Genomic DNA, 23,378 nt, shown 5'->3' with positions numbered 1-23,378 from the left:
AAAGAAAACAGATGCTTCTTTTATTTCCCAGAATGCCATGCAGATTGTAGGCTTTATGGATCATGAAGCCGAGTCTGTCTTGGAGGTAGTGGCAGCTGTGTTGAAACTGGGGAACATTGAGTTCAAGCCCGAATCACGAGTGAATGGTTTGGATGAAAGCAAAATCAAAGATAAAAATGGTAAGTCATTGGAGAAACAGCTTTGCTTAGGAAACTTGCTTTGAACTTCTGCCCAGTTTTTAATCTGGAAAGCAAACCTTGGACTTCTCATTGGATTGAAAAAGCTTGATAGTAAAACTAAAGAAATATAATTGCAGTGAAAATTTCAGTGTTCTAATTTATATGTGTTTATATCATTTGTGTGTGATTTAGAAAGAACAGCCTAAGCCTTGATAATGATCATTAGTAGTTTATAGTCACTTTCTGTCTCCATCTTCCTCTGGTCCCAAACAGAGTTAAAAGAAATTTGTGAGTTGACCAGCATTGATCAGTTGGTTCTAGAAAGAGCATTCAGTTTCCGAACAGTTGAAGCCAAGCAGGAGAAAGTTTCAACTACACTGAATGTAGCTCAGGTAGGTAAATTGTAATATTAGAAGAGGTTTTTTTTGTAGGTATTATTTTTATGTGAAATTTTATTTTGCAGGATGTTGTCTCTGGGGTCACACTGTATTCCCAGCATTGGGCACACAGAGGAAAAATTAAACAAATAAGGATCCCTGTCCTCAGGGAGCTGAAAACTGGGGGCAGGGGATTGGATAATAATAATGAGTAGATGCAGTAAATAATCCAGCAAGCAACAGATGCTAAGTACAGAAGAAAGAGTAGAGCAGAGTAAAGAAGATCAAGTGCCACAGGGCCAGGAACAAGGGTTGGTCAGAGTGAAAAGTGAGCTGGGAAAGTCCTGGAGCATCCATCAGAGGTGGGCATGATCTGTCTTCTGGGTCCTTCTGGCTAGACTTAGAAAGCAGAGCCTAGGGGAAGCAGGGGGGAGCAGAGCAGTTGGGAGGGAACTCACTAACCCAGAGTTAATGAGGGCTTTGAGCCAGGTGGTTGAATTTGGGTCTGGTTTGCAAATAGGGGCAACTGGTTGCTGATGGCTTGATGAACAGTGTGGGAGGAGCCACGAGTGACTCAGTGTTGTTTGGTGATGCCCTTAGAAGCCAGTTTGTGGTTAAACTGGTCAAAGTCAATACCTTTCTTTCTTGTTGTATCCCCAGTATCCATTACACTGAGACCAGTGAAGTCTTTGTAAGAGTTGCTACCTGCTCTCCCTTTAGTTCAAATGGAATGCACTGGTGTTTGGATGGACCAAGGGATGCAAATGCAGCCAAGCAGCATTTGGAGTCCCTTGCTATGTGAACCCTTTGTTCTGTGGGTTAGACATTTTCCTACCAGCCAGTGCTGATCTGGGCTAGAAATAAATGTCTAGTGAGGACTTCCCTTACAGGCCTGCCTCATTCTCTGGTCTCATCCTTGTAACTAGCCTTCAACCTCTGAAAGACAGTAGGGTAGAATTCAGCCCTTCTCCCTGTTCCTCTGAACAGAGTGAGGTTTTCCTACCCAAGAATGCCTTTGCCCTTTCCTCTCTTTCAGCATTGTTGTGTGTCTTTATTTAGATGAGTTACTGTGGCTCTGCAAATGCTATAGATATGGAGATCTATTTTGTAGCAGTTCTTCCCTAGCTCTAACTGTAGTCTTCCCTCCTAAGTCAATGCTTCTGCCACTGTATCTGAGTCAGCCTGACTCTTCACAGCCAGGCGAGTGAGGGACTGACTTTACTGAGAGGATTCCTGCTGAGAGCCTACACAGTACAGGCCCCCATGTGGTAGAGAAATGAAGACTAAGAAAGGTTTTGTGGGGAAATTGAAGGATTTAAATGTGAAAAGAATGGGCAAAAGGGAGGGGGGAAGCTTCTAGAAAAGCCAGTTTTAGAACCTGTGTCTGGACTAGGATAGGCCAGGCTTGGTTCCAGCTGCAGGTTTAGGAAGGGGATTCAGAGTGTGACTGGAAAACCAGGTTGAGATCAGAGAGTGAAGTGTTACAGTAGTGGTCCTCAAGGCTTGGACACTCAATCACAGTTAGCTGGGTGGCTTGTCAATCACAGTTTGTTGCCCACTCCCCTAGAGTGTTAGATTCTGTGGTCTAGGGTAGGACCAAAGAATTTGTGTCTCTGATGCAAACAGAGGTGTGACATTTAGAGACCCACCAAGTTTGGATATTGTCAACAATATACAGCAAAGTCCTGAAAAGGCCTGCGTATTTCAGAAGTCCCCATAGGGATATGAGGATTTTGGGTCTGTTTTTATGGTGTTTTCTTCTTGCTTTTTATTCGTCCTCTACAGAAACTGGACCCATTTGCCTCTTGTTTGATAAGCTTATTTGAGTTACCTTCTATCACTGGTAAAGCTTTCCCAAACATTTTTAACCTTTGTCATGAAAAAATTGACTTGAGCTTCTCAGGTTTCTAGCACCTCTGTCAGGAGCAGCTGCTGTTTACTGTAGTTGAGAGTGTTTTCACAGTGTGGTAGGTGTTCATTCTGGAAGCAATAACTTACTCTGCCAACGTTTGTTCATAGTTTCAATCTTAGGTTCCAGTAGCATCTTTATGGCCCTCCTACCTTGCCTCACTTTCCCCACATCATTTAGATCTTTCTGTAGACAGGAAGATTCATACTAAGATAATGAAAACTCAGGACAGAATTTATTGTCCAGGTTTTACCCCTTCACTCTCTGCTTAGCCTCCAGGGCCCTCTGTTATCTGACCCTACTCATATGATTTTATCTCAGTTAATTGCTTCCTAGTTTCTTAAGTCCCATGTTTATTTTTACTTGGTATCTTTCCTCTGCTTGCCCATCATCTACACATCATTGCTCATTCCTTCTGCCTGTGTACAGGGTTCATGGAATTGTGCCCCATCCAAAGAGCTTTCCCTGACCAAACAGGCTCCCAGATTGATGAATCTTCACCGTTGATGTTTACCCCCATGATGTTTACCACAGTAGTGATTCTCAAATGAGAATCAGCATCCCTGCACTTTCTGCTTTCTGTGGTGTGAGTGTGGAGATTAGGTAGCTTGATTCAGGCTTCAGAAGGCAGGCTATCCAATTAGTCCTTTGGGTCAGATAATAACTGCACAGGCGGATTTTTTTTGCCTAATGGATAGTTTTGGTTTTTGTTTTCTCTGCTTTTAAGTTTTTGAGTTTGAGTGCCTTGAACTTAGAACACATCCTCCAACACCTACAAACCTCTACTTCCTGTTCATTTTTATCACACAGTCTAAAACCATTTGCATTGAGACTCCTGAAATAAAGCATTTCTTTGAAAGGAACAAAGAAGAAAAATGCGGGCTGTGAATGCACGCTAAGGACTATAAAACAGTTTGCCAGAACACGTCACTGTCAGTTCAACTATCATACTGCGAGGGTGCTTTCTTAGAATTGGGGGTATGCAGCTGAGAGAGCTAGATGGTATTAAGATGGGAATTGTTTGCAAGTATGTGGTGTTTGTGATAACTTGCATTCACAAGAAGAAAAGGGAAAAGATTAAGAATTACATAGTCATGAAGAAGTAAAAGAAAGTATGCTTCAGCATTCATAACATAAATGTGTTGTGGACTTTCGCCACACTACTGGAAGCACTTGAATTACCTATTTTAAGAGAGTAAAAACTAGAAGGGTATTGGGCAGAGGAGATATACATCTAAATTCTATTTTGCCTGCTTGCTGTGTTTTAGCATTTTACATGGGTTTTTCTCCTATGGATTCCTACCATGACCACACACTCTCCTCTCGTGGCCTCTTTTCTCCTCTCCTTCCCACCCCCTGGTTCCCTCTCCTCCCCTTTCCTTCCCTTCCCTCTCCAGTTTCTAGGTTTGTTTTTTTTGTTTTTTGTTTTTTGTTTTTTCTTACTCCTGGTTTTACTGCTGTCTGAACCATGGGGAAGGAGGTTTGGGGTTAACCAGGAAGTATCTGGTAAGAAGGGAAGTGCTCTCCTCAGCTGTACCACCAAGGAAGTGTGTGTGTGTGTGTGTGTGTGTGTGTGTGTGTGTGTGTTTTAAAACTGTTACATCAATATTTCCACACAATCTAACAAGCCGTGCTCTTTACCAAATACAAACATACCAATTTATTCTAACAGTTATGTTCAGCTCGCCACTTAGAAGCTGCATGGTATATACATATGGCTGGTGCTCTGTAAGAACAGCAGAGCCTCTAGCTTTCCTCTCCCAAGCCAGTTCCTTCTTGGGCTGCTGATATGGTCCCCAGCCTTCCAGGAGAACTGGCTTAAACATGTCGTTAGTACTTACTGTATATACTGGGCACCCAGTATGTTCAAGGTCAGCAGGTTCTTCTGCCAGAACTGGCTTTCTCCAGCCTTCAGGTTTGGAGTCATTAAGACATAGGTCTTCTGTCTCTTACATGTCCAGTGGCCGTGAGCTGCTTTGAAAGTATACAAATTAGCACATAAAAGGTATTTTATCTCCATTATACAATCTACAAAAGCTTATTGTAAAAGAGTTTTAGAAAACACTCAAGGGTGAATGAAAAACTATATTTTTAAACCTAAATCTTTCGATATGCAGTTTTTAATTTAGAGTTCACAGTCCTTTTATGTTCCTGCCTTTGTATTGTATAAGATACTCTGTAATTTCTACTTCCTCCTTCCCTAAGTGTACTTGTGCCATGATGCATGTGGCGATCAAAGATGAGATAGCAACTTGCAGGAATCAGTTCTTTTGCTACCACCAAATGGGGATTGAACACAGGTTGTCAGACTTTGACGGACAGCTTTATCATCTGAGCCATCTCACTAGCTTAGTTTAGGAATTTTATTCCCCACGCATCTTTTTGTAGTGTCCTATTTTAAATTTTTTTGAAATATTCTAAGTATTCTTGCTAATTATTTTATCAATTATACTGCCCCTTTTTATAGCTTCAGTTAAATAATTGGTTTTGTTTTTGTGTCTGAAAAAAAGTTTATAAGGTACATCAATTTGAGCTATTTTATTTTCTTTCCTACATATAGGATTGAAAAAGAAAGTGGTTATTATATTAAGCATATAGCTTTTCAATTTTTTTTACACAGTATAAAGAGTGTTAATTTCATAACAGTTATTCTATGATGGCTGTGTAACATATCCCTCCTTTTATTGAATTTTTATTTCCCTTTTAGAATAAATAAATTACTGCTGATTTTCCTTTATTCTGTAATGTTGAAATGAATTTTTTTGTGGCGAAACTTCTGTAATACATGAAATTAATTTCATGGAATGCAAAAATATAGCTAACTGTGCAAGCAATTTTCTTAATTCTCTAACTAGCTTGACTACTCATCCAGAATGTAGCAAAAACTGTTCTAAAGAGGAATTAGAAACAAAGGGACTTTAAGTATTTTTTATTTTTTAATTTTTTGGTCTTTTTGGTCTCCCTGTAGCCTCAGCCGGCCAGAACTAACTATGCAGACCAGGCTGACCTCGAACTCACAGAGATTCACCTGCCTCTGCCTCTCAAATGCTGGGATTAAAGGTGTGTGCCACCATGCCCAGAAGGGAACTTTGAATATTTTTAAAGTGTTTTCATTATTTTATGGAAATTAAATATTGTGATAATTGTTTGAGTGTTAAATTGTTCTCTTCCTTCTAACAGGCTTATTATGCCCGTGATGCCCTTGCTAAAAACCTCTACAGCAGGTTGTTTTCATGGTTGGTGAATCGAATCAATGAAAGCATTAAGGTACTGAGTCTGTGTATGAAATCATTTGTCATAAATGGTGTTCATGTTCTAAACATTCAGTTGAAGAAGTTAAGTTTTATAATTAAGTAATTGAGAACTACTTTCAAAGATGATTTCTTAAGAAGAATTTACCTTGTATAAGATATTTGCCAAGAACTTCGTTGGTTTTGTGTGTAGGGTTTTACTGGTGATGAGTCTGATGGTCTTTGCAGAGAGTTACATACCATTTACTAACCAGTTGCACACACTTGAATGAAATGAAAAGGTCACTTTATCCTTTAGGTACTAATGTGTTCTTCATTAAAATGAGGTATTGGACAAGGTGAAAGGCTCTGTTTTTGTAAGAATCAATGATTTTCTGTTTAGTAATAAAGTACCATCTGGGGCTTTGGTGAGTAAGTGGCTTCTTATTAAATTTTTTGAAAGATTCTATGTCAATTCTCTCATCTCATAAGTTTTTAAAAGAACAACTAGATTCTAGTTCTTCGGTTCAGAACAGCTTGTGTATGTCTATACTTTGTACGCGCTTATAGAGTTCTGTTATGCCTGCATTAACTCAGTGACTTGACATTTTTAAGGCACAAACAAAAGTGAGAAAGAAGGTCATGGGTGTTTTGGACATTTACGGCTTTGAAATATTTGAGGTAAGAGTTTTAAATTTTCGTTAATACCGCCATTAAAATGGAAAAAGTGGAAATGAAATCATATGTAGGCAGCTCATATTATAAATAACTATAACTTTGAATCTACAAATAACCTTTGTGCAGGTGTAGTGTGTGTGTTTGGTGTGTGTGTGTGTGTGTGTGTGTGTGTGTGTTGAGAGCCACCATTTGGAAATTTTACTATATAAAAAGAATTTCTTCTATTAGTTGACTTTTGAAATGTTTATATGGAGATGTCTAATGTGCTACATGGACATTGTGCCTATGGCTGTCTAGCCATTTGTAGGTTTGAAAAGTGAGCCATAAAAAAATACCAAGAATGGAACAGGGTATGTTGTTGCTAAGAGGCCCAAGGACATTTTGACTTTTAGCCAAGAAACTGGCAAAGGCCAAAAATGTCAAAAGTATTTGGGAGCGCTTATCTAATCCTTAAAAGATTTTAGGGTTCTTCAGAGGGGGTAATGTTAGAGCAGGGGGAGGGGGGGAGGAGGAGGAGAGGAGGGGAAGGGAGGGACAAAGTTGTCAGGAAAAAGTGCTGGGGAGATATGGGAGGAGTTAGAGGGAGTGAGCAAGGATTGATTGAAACACCTTATATGCATGTATGAAATTCTCAATAAATTTTGAAGTTAAAAAAAAAAAATCAAGAATGGGGAGAACCAGATTCCTCCATGGCCAAATAGAGCTGGCCATGTATCTGAGACTCAGGACTCAGTGTTGGGATTAGATGATTCCTTTAATCTCCTCTAGCCCCTGCCCTGCTGTGATCTGGAGTAATGTACTTTGCAGCAGAAGTTCAGATACTTTTTGCAGAAGTTCACAGTGAATGTTTAAACATTATGCATGTAGACATGTTATATTTAGAAGCAGTTTGGAGTAGTGTTCTGTCTTGGTTTAGGGAAATGAGTTTATTCATTGTCTCTTTCCTTAATTCTCCCCCACAGTAATGATTTATGAATTCCTCTAAGTGACCAAGAATGACCACCCAAAGAATTTACATATTCTAAAAAATCAAGATAATAGAATTACAGAAAAGCCATGTGAGCATTCCCTTGTGCTAAACCAGGCCTTCCTAGTGAAGAAGAGTCCTTCTTCTGATAGTATTCTTGTTTATAGTAGTAGGTTTTCCCTCAACTTTCCATCCCTAGCAGCTGATGGTTAATACTTACCAAGGGCTGTCTGCATGCAGACATTATTGTAACTGTCATGTATATTGTCAGATTCCGTTTCCAGAACAGCTTCATGAATGTAGAAGTTATTTTCCCATTTTTTTCAGATGAGACAGTAAGGCCCTGAAGGTCAAGTAACTCTCGCTAAGTTATACTTCTGCCAAGTAGTAGATATAAGGTCCAAGCCCCCAACTTCCTAATATTTTCATTTATTGCTTTTCTTTCCTAAGAGAGTTAAGACCAGGGGCATTTCCTTACCCTTTTGCCCAAGCTCATCGTTTCCCTGATACTTGAAAATGTGAGAAAAACCCAAATGTTGTAATGAGCCTTCAGTTCCTCCTTATTTCTCTGTGTTAACCATCATTCCCAGCTCCTGGCAGGAGCTTTCCTAGATGAGGGGTGTGCTCGTGGTTGCCTCTATCTGCGAACACCTCATTGTGTCCCTGTAACTAACCTTCAGCACAGTGCCAGTTTATTGGTGCCCCATTAGCACAATCTGCAAAGGAAGCTGCGTTTCCCTTGGTGAAAGGGAAGAAATTTGAGGTTTGTGAATTAGGAGATTTGCTTGTCTATGTTCAGAAAATACTGTACTTAAATTAATTTTTTTTAGCCAGACCTCAAGTTACAGTCATTAAATGGGCAGATCAAAGTTATTCTTCACCTTTGGAAGAGGAAAATATTTTTTTACATGGTATATCATGATAAAAATTTAAATTGTTTTATGATCTGGGTAGATCTTGAGCATAGATTTTAATAGAAAATCTGAAGACAAAAAAAACCAACATTTGATACATCTAAAATTAAAGATACTGATTTTACTTTAATTTTGCCAGGGAAAGATTAACTGATCATAAACCAGTAGGCAGGTCAGAATACATGGAAAAGAACCTTTAAGACTGGGTCTCACTATGTAGCATTTGGCTGATCTGGAACTCACTATGTAGACCAGGCTGGCCTGGAACTCATGGGCAATTCTTTTGCTCCATCTCCTGAGTGCTGGGATTACAGGCATATGCCACTACACCCAATTTAAACTATTTTTAATAGGATTATAGGATTATATTGAGACATCCTCTTAGCTTTATCTTCTAGTATGTCCTAAGGGATAATTAGCTATGGTAAATAGGTCCCAGTAGCATTGAAAGGAAACAGACTATGCCTCATAAGCCGTTTGAGTCAATTGTCTAGTTTTATTGACTGATATGAGCCACATACCAGTGACAAATAAGACAGAGCTGTCCCTTGTCTGTATGGAACTTACAGCCTGCCTTAAAGAATGAAGGCCTGCAGACAGATATATCTTGCTGGAAAGTCAGGAAAGAGATTTCTTTTTAAAAGTACATTTGTTATGTGCTGAATCAGAGCAGAAATTGCATATTGCCAGGCAAATTATCCTTTAACTTGGTTCCCAGAATATTTTTACTTATTTCAAATTTAATTTAAGTTTTTCTCCATACCTTTCTTGTTGGACTTGCCTTCCTACTGCAAGTCAAAGCATGATTTTTCAACACTGTTATAGCTCAAGACTTTAGTTTGTGAAGATGAGTGCATTATGTTTCTACATGCTCTTCTTCAGAGGAGCAAGCTACTTTGGTAATTCTCAGACTTAACTATACCTGGGAGCTTTCAAAAATTCCTGTGTCCATCCAGATTATACCTAGTAAGGGGATCAAAATCCCTAGAGTGGGATCCTGGCAGTTCTATTTTCATAGCTCCCCAGTGACTCCAGTATGCAGTGCTCTATAGACAGTGATTTCCAATGTGAACTGTGGTTGCTGAGCATACCTGGAGCCCATGCTATCTGCCCTCCATACAAAAGGCCTCACCTACTGATTATCTGTTTTAAAGTCTAATCTCTATGCATAAAACAAATCCAGTAAAATATGGTACATTTTTATTCTTTTTAAACAAAACTTTCAGCTATGAGCAAATTTAGTCAGTTATGACTTCAGTAAATCGTCCAATAACCATTGCCTTAGTTTCTTTTCCTGTTGCTATGATAAAATACCCTAACAAAAGCAACTTAAGAGAGGGTAGGTATCTGGCTCACAATTCCAGGCTACAGCCCATCATTTAAAAGAAGTCAAGGCAGCAGGAACTTGAAGCAGCTAGTCACATTACATCCATGCCCATGAGCAGAGAGCAGTCAGTTCATGTTTGTACACTAGTGCTCAGCTCACTTTCTCCACTTCTGTATAGTTTCTTATCCCTTGCCTAGGGAATGGTACCGCCCACAGTGGGGAGGCCTTCCTACTTCAGTTAACATAATCCTCCACAGACGTGCCCATGTGCCAACCTAATCTAGACAGTCTCTCTCTTGAGACTCCCTTCCCACAAAATTGTACATTGTGTCATGTGGGCAGACAAAACAAATCACCACAGCCATAAAATCATTAAAAATTCATTTTTCTTCCTCATGAAGCAGGTGCTTTGTTTTTCTACTCCCATTCTTAGTTCTTTGACAGAATTAAGATTTATATTAAAATTACTCTCTCCATTTTCCCGTGTTAACCTTCTCAGATTAATCTTCAGGCATCTTGATTTTAATATTGTTTTTATTTTATAAAAAATTATTTGGAGGCTGTTCTAGTTTGTTTCTCCCTTGCTGTGAGAAAATACTCTGACCACTACCAAATTGGGGAGGAAAGAGTTTTTTCGGCTTACATCTCCTGGGTCATGGTTCATCAGGGAGCCCAAGGTAGGAACTCAGGGCAGGAACCTGGAGGCAGGAGCTGGAGCACAGGCTGTGGAGGAATGCTGCTTACTGGCTTGCTCCCTGGCCCCTCCTCAGCCTGCTTTCTTATGCAGCAGAGGCCTACATGCCCAGGGGTGGCATCACCCACAGTGGGCTGGGCACTCCCACATCACTCAACAATCAAGAAGATGCCCCACAGACATGGCCACAGGCCAGTCCAATGGAGGAAATTCCACAATTGAGCTCCCTCAACCCAGGTGTGTCAAGTTGACACTAAAGCTATCCAGCACAGAGGCATTTAGAATAAAAATTTGGCTGGATGCATTTAATACTTCTATCTACTTTTTAAAGTAGATAAAATCATAGAGGTTCTTTTTTTTCCCTTTTAACAATTGTTCACATATATACCACAGATTCCAGCCTGTGCTTTCTTCCATTCTCCCAATGTTATAATGCATGGAAATGTCAGGAAGTATATAGTATTGAAAACAAGAAAGCCTGAAGTGGGAGGGCTCAGTGTAGAAAACATATTCAGAAACCAATCCAGAGCAAAAAGGAGTGTTTCTGTGTTTTCTCCCCATGTGAAAATGTTGGAGAGTATACATAGAACTCTTTGTTCTTCAGTGAAAATTAACTGTAAATTTAAGGGTTCCGCTTTTTAGAGCACTGTGGGCCTTATTTCAAAAGTGAACAGTAGGCCGGGCGTGGCGCACGCCTTTTTAATCCCAATACTCAGAAAGCAGAGGCAGGCGGATCTCTGTGAGTTCAAGGCTAGCCTGGTCTCCATGGTGAATCCAGGACAGCTGGGGCTACAGGGAGACCCTGACTCAAAAAGACCAAAAAAAAAGTGAACAGAAAAGGGTTGGAGGGACAGCTCAGTGATTAAGAGCACTGGCTCCTCTTGAAGAGGACCCTGGTTCAATCCCCAGCACCCACATGGAGCCTAACAACCGTCCATAACTCCAGTTCCAGGGAATCCAGTACTCTCTTCTGATCTGCTCAAGGCATCACATGACATGGGCGCACTTACATACATGCAGGCAATACATTCATATACATAAAATAAAAATAAATAAAATATATAAAAAATAAAAGTGACCAGTAAGAGTCCAGACATTTGTCTTAATTTATTCAGTTCTGCCTCAGTGACTCCACTGTCAGTCCCCCATGAAAGCATTTTTTCATCTGAGCTGCTGGAAGCCTTTCATCTCTTTGGTTCCTCTCTAAATGAACAAGGGGAACAGGGACATTAAGCTGTGGGATGACGACACATGGATTTGCCTGCAAAACATTCAGTGCCATCAAATGAATCAGTCTGCCTTTCTGGCTGCATGTGATCTGATGTCAGTTAGGAAAACAGATTAGTGGAACACTGATAGAAGAAAGGTGAAGTTGAGTTATAAATCACAAAGAAAAACATCCTGGGAGAACATAAATCCACTTTCAAAAGATGAACTGTGTCCAAATGCTCCACACAATTAGGTTTGGACATTTAACTGAGAATTCGGTTTTTGATTTCTGAGACATATTTATATTCTCTCCATTAAGAAATAAGTGCTATTATTTAAAATTTATACTACTTTGAAAAGTAAGCTGAGCAATGCAGATTTTTTCTTAGTACTTATCTGATGGAAATTTATTAAAACCGGCAGATAGTTCACTGGAAAAATCTAATTAATCATTAGTGTTCAGTGGAACATAGCAGGCAGCAATGGTTGGTTCTTTCACATCCTGTATAGTTGAACTAGTTTCATCTAGGCAAAGGGCTAGCTAATTTTAATTACACATCTTGCCCTCTTTGTTTTGTTAATAGTGAACCATGTGTAATAAAAGTATGATGGGCTCATAAAACAAGTGCTCCAGCTAAAACAACCAGATATCGGGCAGGAGTTAGAGCAGTGTAGTAAGTCCATCTCCTGGTTATAGAACATTTTCTAAATTCTCCTTAAAAGAACATTAATTCTGGCTGCAGTTAATACCTTCTGTTCTGGTTTTTCACCTTCAATTTTTTCCCTCCATGTGCTTGAGAGCTTATGTTTGAAGAAGGGGATGATTTAAAGTAGATTTTAAAATGAGTATGGTAGGGGCTAGAGAGATGCCTCAGCTATTAAGAGTGCTGACTGCTCTTACAGAGGACCCGGGTTCGATTCTCAGCACCCACATGGTGGCTAACAACCATCTCTAACTCCAGGGGATTCAGCACCTTCTTCTGATGTCTTTGGGCATTGCACAGCACAGGTGCACTTACGTACATGCAAGCAATACACTCATACACATAAAAGAAAAATAATAAATTTTTAAAAATACCATGGCTATGGGTTATATATACCATAGATATGGGGGGTTGATTAGCTTTTAAAATCAAAGATTATTTTTAAATATTTAAGAAAATCAAGCCAGGCGTGGTGGCACATACCTGTAGTCCCAGCACTTGCAAGGAAGAGGCAGGCGGATGTCTGTGAGTTCAAGGCCAACCTGGTCTACATAGTAAGTTTCCTTTAAGTTTCCTATGTTTGTTATATATCTAGAAGAAAAATGTTATGTATTTAAAGGGAAGTTTGTTAGTTATTCAATTTTATGAATGTTTAAAATGGTGAATATTTAATGTTAAATGTTTTTCTTATACATTTTTGAGGAGCCTTTTTTCAAAGTTTACTTTTAGAAAAAGTAGTTACTATTTTGGTGCCTATTTCTTGACATTGTGGCTTTAAGAATGATTGTGGTTAAGTGCATTATCCTCTTCTGTCAAAATGGTGTTTTGGGTTGAGGACTGCTTAAGGCTTGCCACCAAGTACATCGCTGTTAAGACACATTTGTAGTGGTACTAAAGCCCAGTGTCTATAAAATGCACTCAGAATGCTATGGCTTTATATATAAATGAACCATATAATTTATTATGCAAGAGCATTCATTGTAAAATGAATTCCATCTAGCACATTATATCCAAATGTCAAATGTTTGGCTTCAGATGAAAGTGCTGACCTGTAATAAACATTGACAGGATGTAATTAACTGCACTTTTTCCTTGAAAAAAAAATGTGGTCTTTGTATTTGATCTGCCCACCGTTTCCAAAATGTAACTTTCACCTGCAAAATTCTTCCTGTCTCCTCATCCCAACTATATGGGGCATAAACTCATATTTGCCTCTTCTATTTAATATTTATTGTTTATAAAGAGTACAATTTGTCAAAAATATGCATTTGCTTTAAGGAAGTATACGATATCCTTACGTGCCTCTGTTGCTAAGGAGAATATAAACAGGTCTTTCAAAATCATTCCATGCAGAACATTTATGATTGGTACCTGGGAGTAGAAGGTGGTTCTGAATCATACTGGGAGTGCGTTTTTTGTTTTTTTTTTTTAAATACTGAAAGGATGAGCTCAGAGTCTAGAAAAATGTTTAAAAAGCCTTTGAGTTTGAAGCTCTGGTATATTCTAAATACAGTGAGTACTCACTCTTCCCGTGTGCAGTTGGTACACGGTATGAAGTAGCATGGAATACAGGCACTTTTTGTTCCCCCGTGTTCTTCACAGTGGTCTGTCCAGGGCCAAGCGTGTTCCAAGGTTCACTCAAGGGGTCATTTAATAGAAACCCTGAATGTACTTTTTTGAAGATACTCCTGAATGTTTTAATTTTATCACTTCAGCCTTTATAAAAGACAGTAGAAAAAACTGATAGAGCATGGGTAGACAGCTTGGGAGAGGAGCTGAGTCACTGAGGAGGGCAAACTCCTGCCACTTCCTCCTCCTGGGACTTTGATTCATGAGACTGACACTTGGGGACTGCTGGCTGCTCGCACAGTTCTTGACAATACAAAAAATATGTATATTCAAACAGAAGGTTACTGTGAGGCACTCGGACTCCTGTGATGGTTTCTAGACTTACTTTGGACGTTTTGTGAAAGGGAGAGGACCCTATGTTTGAACACCTAGTATTAATTTAAACTGTAGAAATTGAGAAATTTGTGGAACTGGTACAAATAAGAGTTACTTGAATTATTACCAGTCCATTTCAAAATTGTTTTGAGATTTTTTTTTTTTTTTTTTTTTTTTTTTTTTTTTTTTTTTTTTAAAAAAAAAAAAAAAAAAAAAAAAAAAAAGAGGACGAACTCATTATGTAGACCAGGCTGGCCTCGAACTCACAGAGATTCGCCTGCTTCTGCCTCTCAAGTGCTGGAGATTTATTATTTTAAAATTTCCAAGTTTGTTTTTTTTTTCCTTTAATTGAATTTTTGTGAATTTCATATACAAAAATACATTTTGATCATATTCCCTCCCATATCAGCACCCCCTTTCTAGCCCCCACTAAGTTTTCTATTCTATACTCATGTGTGTGTGTGTGTGTGTGTGTGCATTAAGACCTATAGAGTCAGGTTTGTGTCCCCAAATGTCCTTAAGTGTAGGTTTGTTCACTAGAGCCTTGTCCACTTACCAAGAGTCTCTCTGTACCCCCCTCACTGATCCACCGCCAAATTTCCTATACTCTAATATATATGTGTGTATGTGTATGTGTATTTATATATATATATTTATGTATATTAAGACCTATAGAGTCATGTTTGTGTCCCCAATGCCCTTTGCTGTAGGTTTATCTACCGGCACCTGCTCAGCCTACCCAGAGTCTCACCCTTAAACGAGATTGAATCCCCTTCCTAGCTGCCATTGGTTGCCAATAGTTCTTTGGATAGGGTTGGAGTTTCTTACCCACTTCCCCATTCCAAGTTAATTTTGGGGTTTTTTTTTTTTCATTTTTTTTCATTGAATTTTTGTGTATTTCATGCAGAATATCTCAAACGATCTTAATCATCTTTTTACCCCCCATCCTCACCGACGCCCTCCCATAGTCCCCCCACTGAAGCCCATATACTCTATCATCCCTGTTATAGCCCACTGTGTCAAGTCAGTGTCCCCTCATGTTCCCCAGTGTAAGTTCATCCAGTGAGGTCTAGTCAGCCTAACTAGAGACCCTTGTTTTAGGAAGAGCTCTTTTTCACCTAGTATCAATCAGTTGCCAATATTTCTTCTACAATGCAACCTCTACACCTAAGGCTTATGGAACATAGAACAGGGGTAAAGAAGAGGATACTAATGAATCTCTCAGTGCTCATTATTGAAGCTTCCTCATGCAGTGGAGGGACAAGTTAGTTTTAATCATGTATGTTTAATCAAGTTCTCTTTCTCCCCAAATTTGAAAAATGTCAACAACTTACAGCACAAAGAGATGTGTTGTTAACCTTCTGTTTGGACAGTAATTATTGCCCTGGCCATTTATGACGTGTTTTAGAGTGTGTGGAATACAGTTGCAGTAGATGCTAATTTCTATGAGGAAATAAGTTGAACATTAATGGTTAAATATTCTGTTTTTGTCTGGGGATTTGGAAATGGGGATTGAATTTTTAGCAACAAAATAATGTTAGAGAGTCAGATTTTGTTCTTAGGACATCTCCAGGATGATCTGGTCTTATTGCCCTCTTGAAGGAGGAGCTCTGCATGATTCCACACAAGACCCGGTCATGGGGAGGGAGGTCCTTCTGGACTTTGCAGGGTCTCCCACTCCTATGATCTGCCATTAACATTTGCCCTTGACTCTTTGGGTACACGTTGACCTTGGTACATGTCATGTATGTTTTCTTTATCCTGATAATTTAGAATTAAGAAGCATTGGATTCTGAAGCTTTAGGGTGTCAGAAAAATTATTTGGTTCATCTATATTTCAGTCAAACCAATTTTATACCAGAGAGTTTCCCTTTAACAGAACCACAGTTGAGGTACCACACGTAGGTATGTTTGGACTGATTCTATCTTGATCTAAAGTTTTATACCAATCAGAAAAATAGCCTGAGTGTTGAAGCTGTCAACAGTGCATAACTCTGAATAAGTGTTTACTTTTAGAAGTTTATTGCTTATTAAGAACTGACTGCATTTTGTGTCTGTTCCCCTGCACCAGAATGCAGTAAGTATGAACTGTTTGCAGTGCCATTCTGTTGCATGCTCCTGTGTTAATGGCTTCTCCAGCTGTGTAAGTTTTGTAGTAAATGGTTGTTGATTAATTGTGTGGATATGAGCTATAGAATTCATGCAGGAAATTGTAAAGGTCAATGGCAAATATAATTTAGTTCTAACTTAATCCTTAAGCTGTGCCGTGATTGTGAAGCTTTGCCTTTGATTTCTAACCTGTCTGTGTGTGTTTCACAGTCTTGTTTTGGAAGCATACATAGGCACATAGAGTATCCAAGGACACTAGTCTCTCTCTTCTCTCTCCCTTTTTTCATCAGTGGATATTTGAAACTTTAGCATAATTGAGTTGAAATTGCTTCATAAGCATAGATTTACAAACAAAAGATTTACTCCATATGCTCATTTTCTATTAGGATACCAAAGGTCTGCTTATATTAGCCTTTCAGATTTTGTTTTTATTTGTGATGGTAGCATTGTGTAAGGATGTATTTTCCCAAACCATAAACACTTGATACTTCTTATATATGAAATGACTTTATGATGGTTAATATAAAAAGATGTCTGACAGCAGTAGCAGACTAAATTCAGTCTCTGATCAAAATCGTTGGCTCTGACGTTTTAAAGAATTTGTGTAAAAATGCATACTGGGGAATGCCGTTTGCATCTAAGATTATATTTGCTGAAGTATTGGAAATAAATGCTTGATTAACAATTTACCATTGACTAACATTTAGCATCAACAAGGTCAATCAGTAATAGTGTGATACTCTGTGGTGCTTGCAGTTTAAAGTGAAAATGATTCTCTTATCACGTCTTTGCTCATGATTACAAATGTTCAGCAGTATTTCAGGGAAGAATGTGGTCGGATACTGGCTTCCAGGAAAGAGTGTAGTCAGATAGTCATGAGTATATCACATTAAAGTCTGCCTAGGCTAGGACGAAAATTGATTTTAAAAGATCAACCTTAAACTTCTGTAACTTTTTGCTTTTGCCATTTGTAGAGGGATATAAAGGCTAGTTTCTTTGGTCTCCACAAGGAACAATGAGCTTCAGTTTTACTGAGCCTTCCTTATTAGACTGGCCACCTCAGTGGAGTAGAGTCCAGTTTACCAGAGGCAGAGTCTTTGTGTCCCTTCTGCCCACTGCGGGTACCTCTTGGCAAAGATGGTAGTTAGAGGTGCAAAAGACAAGCTTCAGTGTCAGATCTGTGTCTTTCCAGGTGTGGTTCGAAATAAAATACATGCATTCAGCAGATGGAATTTTGCCTTTGTGTGTGCTTGGAGCTCCTTGGATTGTTCAAAAATGATTACAGCATGAAGCTTCCCTCAGAGAGTTCCTAAAGATGACTGATATGAAGGAGAAGCTTATGAAGAGGAAACAGTGAGGCCCCTGAGAGTAGTGGTGTGGGAAGAGAAATTGTCTCTGGTTAGGGAGATGGCTTTGATGCTTTAATTCACTTGGATTTCTGTTCAGTAGGGGTGCCATTCATGCATTCACTGGTACAATTATATATCGAATACTTTTGAGGTATATGGTGAGGCATGAAGCACATGAAGAAGGTGTGATTAGCCCTTCCCCTTAAGGAATATGCAGTCTACTGAGATATATGTGTGAAACTGATCAACATATATGTCTGTATTTGTACACACACTTGTATAACAGGGTATTGAGTCATGGATCTGACTCTGATTGCAGGAAATAGGTCAGTAGGAGAACCTAAGAATGAAAGACGGGGAAGTTGGTAACAGAGATCATGAACCTCACTGTATCTTTCCTGAGCATCAAGGATATTTTAAACCACATGTGGGTTGCTTCTCTGTCAGTTAAACCTCCATCTTGGCAGAGCTGTGGCATTTGTGCTTACTTCATTTGTTCACTGACTCACGAGCCATCCCTCAAGTGCCTGCAAGGGGTGTCTGTCTTAGGAGCTTCGCGCGAGCCACAGTCAAGTCTAAAAGATCCTGTGTGGAATTTCACGTGGGTTGAGATATTGAGTGTCATTACTAGAGAGAGCTCGTTTCTGGTTTATATATGTATTTCCTTTCTTCCCACACAGGACAACAGCTTTGAGCAATTCATTATTAATTATTGTAATGAAAAGCTGCAACAAATCTTCATTGAACTCACTCTGAAAGAAGAGCAGGAGGAGTACATACGGGAGGTAATGTTGGAATGCGCCCTTAAAATAGTGGCCCGTTATAACTCAAATCCGGATGTAGAAGACCATCTCAATGTGACTCGATAACCAGATCATGTTTAATTTGGTGTCTTTAAGTTTTTTGTTTGGTATGACATTTATGCTGAGACTTTCTTTGGTACTGTGGTATTAGTGGGCAGAGTTAGTACCTGGTACAAAGTAAATGCTCAAGAAGTGTCAGTTAGTGGCCTCTGGTCTCATTGAATTGCAGTGTAGTAGCGTAAAATAATACTATGTTAGGAAATAGACATGAATGGATAGGTTGTCATGGTACATTTGTTAAGTGGACTACTACTCTTCCAGAAAAAAAGGAATGAATAATTGATACATACAGCAGCATGAATTATAGGCATTATGCTAAGGGCAATCAGATTCCCTCTAGCTCGCTCTTCCTCTCCTCTCATCATAAGAGAATGCCCAAACTTTGATATGCGATTTGAAAGTTTGTACAGATTATCTGAAACACTTCTAAGTATATAGGAAGATCCCTAGCTTGCTTTATGAATTATATTTCTTCTCCCAAGAAGAATTTAATGTTTATACTTAGGGCAGTTGGTCTCAAAGATTTGACTTTGGAACCGATGTTAGAGCCTGTGGGTACTTTTATCATGATTTCCTCTATGATGGAAATACTTTCTCTTCATACTGGACTGTTTTTATACTTGAAATAGTTAGCTGTCTTACAACTTAGGATTGACTCTGTATTATTTTTCCCTTGTGATGACCAATAAAGAACAGAAAAATCTAGGCCCTAGATTCCTGGGATCAAGTTCTGCCTTATTTCCTTATAAACATCGTAAATATACACAAAGTAATATTGACCCAAGGGCCTGTTGAGTAAATATTTGGCTTAGAGCCCATGAAGTGCCTGGGAAATAGCCACAGATGGGAGAGTGGAATAGGAGGCAGTCTCAAAGCAGGTCAAGGGCATTTGCTTCAATCAGATTATGTTAGTAGTAGACTGCTGTGTTGAGGAAGTTTGGGAAACTGGAAGATGGCATTTGAAGCACCAGTTCTATGAAGAAAAAAGTTCACAGTGAGAAATGTGTAAGACAGGCAGTTGGTTTTCGGATGATGTTATGACATTGTCATATGGATTTGATCTGGTTCTGTTTTGTTTTGTATTTCAGGACATAGAATGGACTCACATTGACTACTTCAACAACGCTATCATTTGTGACCTAATAGAAAATGTGAGTGCTTAGATGCTAAAGGAATTTAGTAGTACAATTCACTATGCATAAATGATCTCTGCCTTTGGTGTTAAGCATCGTTCCTTGCCCTTTTACACTTCTTTGGGGGAACTACAGTGTTCTGAAGACTCTATGGTAGTCCTAAGAGATCATTCTCAGCTCTTGAGGGCATGCATAGACAGCTGGCAGTATGAACTTAGCCAGGCGCCCCATGCTGCTCTTGTATTGTCATAGGCCTCTCATGCCCTTCAGATGCTAGGACCTTTCATTCACCAACTCTTGTGTGGAAGGAGCTGAAGTCCTGTCTGTGGCCCTGGGAATGAATGTGTGTGCTGATCAGAGCAGACTCAGAGCAGACATTGAGGATTTTGCAAATCAACATTCCCATTTCATTTCTAGAAGTCTACCGACCTCCTAGAGTTCTGCTCTAGGTAAGATAAAAGAGGAAAAACAGACAGTCCTGGAGCTGAATTAATGAGTCAGATACAGACCTGCCATTAATTCAGATTGTGTACAAGGGCCTTATGCCTGTGGCAAGAACCCTGGACTTTTTTTTTAGATAGCTCAAGTTTATGTGAGTGTGAAAATATTAAAGTAGGGAAAATTACTCAATAATTTTTAAATAATATTTTTATTGATTCTTTGAGAATTTCATACAATTTATTTTGATCATTTTCAGAACCTTCCTCCATCTCTTCTCAGCTCAACTGCCACCTCCCTATCTCTCATCACTTCATGTCCTCTATTATTTTTTTAAGGCCTATCAAGTATTTGTGTCCCTCAAATACTCTTGAGTGGGTCTGTCCCCTGGAGCGTGGTGAAACTAACCAGCATCACATGAAAATGGACTTTGCTTCTCCCAGAATCTATCAAGTCCCAGAGCCAGGGCTTCCTGCCCATCTCACCCCTCCTTGCTGGGATTTTGTCTGACTTGTTCAGGTCTTATGCCTGCTGTTTGAATCCAAGATTTTTGTTTTTAGACTCTATCCTATAGTTCATTGTAAATGGGTAATTGTAGGGAGACACGTTTGCACATGAAAACAGGAAACCCTTTTGTTTTAACCTTAGCATACTAGTACTCCTGACCTTGATAAAGTAATTTGAGATAGTGTGTGAACTTCATTGTCTTTCTTCCATCACACACTCTAATAAATGTACAGCAAACCATTTTCTGCTCATCTTAAATGAGCCCTTTTGGAAATTACATAACTATGTTTTTCTATTAATATGCAAGATAGTCCTGAAAGCTGCATCTTTGATTTAATTGAACACTAAAAACAGTATTTTAAAGCACCGCTCTTCTACAATTCAAAACTTTGTTTTAAAATATCTGGCCAGTGTTAGAATGTGAACAGTTGTAGTCCACACAAAGAATTCAAAGCTCCAGCCTCAAATCTGTAAAAGAAGTAGATTTCCTGAAATTTTTTTTCCTAGTAAATTTTGTACCCAGGGAATTTGCTATGGGAACTTTAACTTTCAGAAATCCTGACGAGCATGTTTTTCTTATGAACATAACATTATAATTAATTATTTCCCTTTGGGAGAAGGAATGTAATATACTTAAACATTACTAGATTATCTCAACCAGAAATCCCCTTGCATATGTGATTGAAGAAACTCATGTTTTCGGAAGAGCCTGGTGCATAAAGGAAATGTTTCCTTCCAACATTGTTGAATAGTAGTGACTATTCTGGGGATGTTGTGAACACACTTGAGAGCCCACACTTCCCTTGGGTTTTGTGTGGAATGAATACATGCTGGTCAGAGGATGTCATGGCCTTGTGAGGACAAGCTGAGAGGAATGGGACCTTTGCTTTGGTGGAAGTGGGTGGAGTTGAGGGCTGGTGGGGTGGATTGTTTCTGGAATTGAGTCTGCAGGGGCAATCCAAGGAAGAGCATGGCCTTTGTTTAGCAAAGTAGAAATTCCTGATTTCTGATTCAGTTTAGGGCTGACTGATCTTGAAATAAATATGATGATGGGGTCTGAATATACAAGTAAATTTTCACTCCTGTTTAACATCCATTTAGAAATTTTATGTGGAACAAGAATTTTTTTCTAAACATGTTTTTGAAAAGTGCTTGACTGTGGGATCCTGGAGAGCAACATCTTGAATCACAGCATTTTTCCTCCTTAGAAATGTAACTTTACTCTGACTATACGAACAATATGGCAACATGTGAGACCACATATTTTTCCAAGCTGTGAAGCAAATAAAAGTGGAAGGGCACAGTGCTGTGATTTGTAGCCCGCTATAAGCACTGTTATACCATGTTGGTTTCTGGCTTTCGGATTTGATTTCAGATTTGAGGTCAACTCATCCTTTTCTAACAGTGAACTTGGGTTGTACTGAAGATGAGATGGCTCCTAGGCCCTGTCCAGTCGGGGAGGGAGACAGGAATGCCTACACCTGCACCCCACACATCCGGGACACCAGAGAAGGGCTGATTTCTTTAGCTTTTATTATTTGATTCATTGTCTATTTTTTGTTATAACTGAACAAAATTTTTCATGTGACTAAGTTGATTGTGCTTGATGGTGTTATTAGGACTAATTATTAAAACAATGTCGAAAGGAAGGAAGGAAGGAAGGAAGGAAGGAAGGAAGGAAGGAAGGAAGGAAGGAAGGAAACAAAGAAACATTTTTATCCATTTTCTCCCAGAACACAAATGGAATCCTGGCCATGCTGGATGAGGAGTGCTTGCGGCCTGGCACTGTCACCGATGAGACCTTTCTAGAAAAGCTGAACCAAGTCTGCGCCACTCACCAGCACTTTGAGAGCAGGATGAGCAAGTGTTCCCGCTTCCTCAATGACACATCCCTGCCCCACAGCTGCTTCAGAATCCAGCATTATGCTGGCAAGGTACCAGGACCCACCCCAGGCCTCCAAAGTTATCCCTGGAGGGGACTACGCCTCAGAGATGGGTGTGCTGAACTCAGTTGCCTTATAAGTACAGCTGTCAGAATAGCCAGAGCAATAAATACTCAATAGAAATTGAACCAAATCTTGTTAGCACAAGAAAACTGAAAGCAAAGCCAATGAGCTTGATGAACAGTACAAAGATATTTTCAGATGAGCTTTATTATTTTCAAGCATTAAGCTATTCTATCAAAAATACCTAGCAACATTACTAAGTGAGATTTGCTAGACAAGAAGACCTACAGTAAGGTCTTAAAGGCACAAGCCATTTAACAAAAATAAAGCATTCTTAGATTGAGACTTTGAGAGAACACTGGGGAAAATATATAGGTTTTTGTTTGTTTTTTTTTTTTTTTAAAGAAACAAGCATTCACTTGGTTAATATTAGAAGAAACTAACTTTATGTCATTCAGTATGTGAAAGCGATAAAAGCAATTTGGAAAGCAGATTAATTTTTAGAATCCTAAAGGATTATTGATTAGAATCCTACCTTTATAAATAAGAATACAAACTTCAAAATGAAATTCTTTACTAATGTATTTAGTGACAATAGGTAATACCTAGATTGTTTTTTATTTCAAAATGCAGAATGTTGGCTCTTTGTTTTTTTTCATTGACTTGTAATAGTAAAGGATCCTGATCTGTTTCTCTGCTGCCTATGATGTCTATGAAAATGTTAGCATTTTCTCTCTTTCTCCTTTCCATGCTCATCAAGCAGTCGATGGAGGAGTCAGTTACCCCTCTCACCCAATCATTCAACCTTTGCTGCTTTTAAATAGACTAGACTTGGCATGTGAACAGAAAACTAAAAGAAAATTCTCAAAACACAATCACACATACACATAGAAAAAAAAAT

The 23,378-nt window shown here is 39.0% G+C and overlaps 1 protein-coding gene across 6 annotated transcripts in view; it reads left to right on the top strand.

Annotated features, from left to right (window-relative positions):
* The window catches only part of Myo1b (myosin IB), a 181,346-nt gene that overhangs the window by 123,818 nt on the left and 34,150 nt on the right, over positions 1–23,378 (top strand). For all 6 annotated transcript variants that reach the window (XM_029564750.1, XM_029564746.1, XM_029564749.1 and 3 more), the window contains exons 10-16: positions 32–179; positions 453–571; positions 5,646–5,732; positions 6,311–6,376; positions 18,271–18,375; positions 19,542–19,604; positions 22,265–22,465. In XM_029564750.1, coding sequence (XP_029420610.1) covers positions 32–179; positions 453–571; positions 5,646–5,732; positions 6,311–6,376; positions 18,271–18,375; positions 19,542–19,604; positions 22,265–22,465 — 789 coding nt within the window. The remainder of the gene's footprint in view (positions 1–31; positions 180–452; positions 572–5,645; positions 5,733–6,310; positions 6,377–18,270; positions 18,376–19,541; positions 19,605–22,264; positions 22,466–23,378) is intronic.

This window comes from Nannospalax galili, unplaced genomic scaffold, assembly GCF_000622305.1.
Source record: "Nannospalax galili isolate Female #2095 unplaced genomic scaffold, S.galili_v1.0 scaffold115, whole genome shotgun sequence".
NCBI classification, from domain to species: Eukaryota; Metazoa; Chordata; class Mammalia; order Rodentia; family Spalacidae; genus Nannospalax; species Nannospalax galili.
The sequence above is the reverse complement of the archived record's forward strand: the minus strand, read 5'-3'. Positions and strand labels throughout refer to the sequence as shown.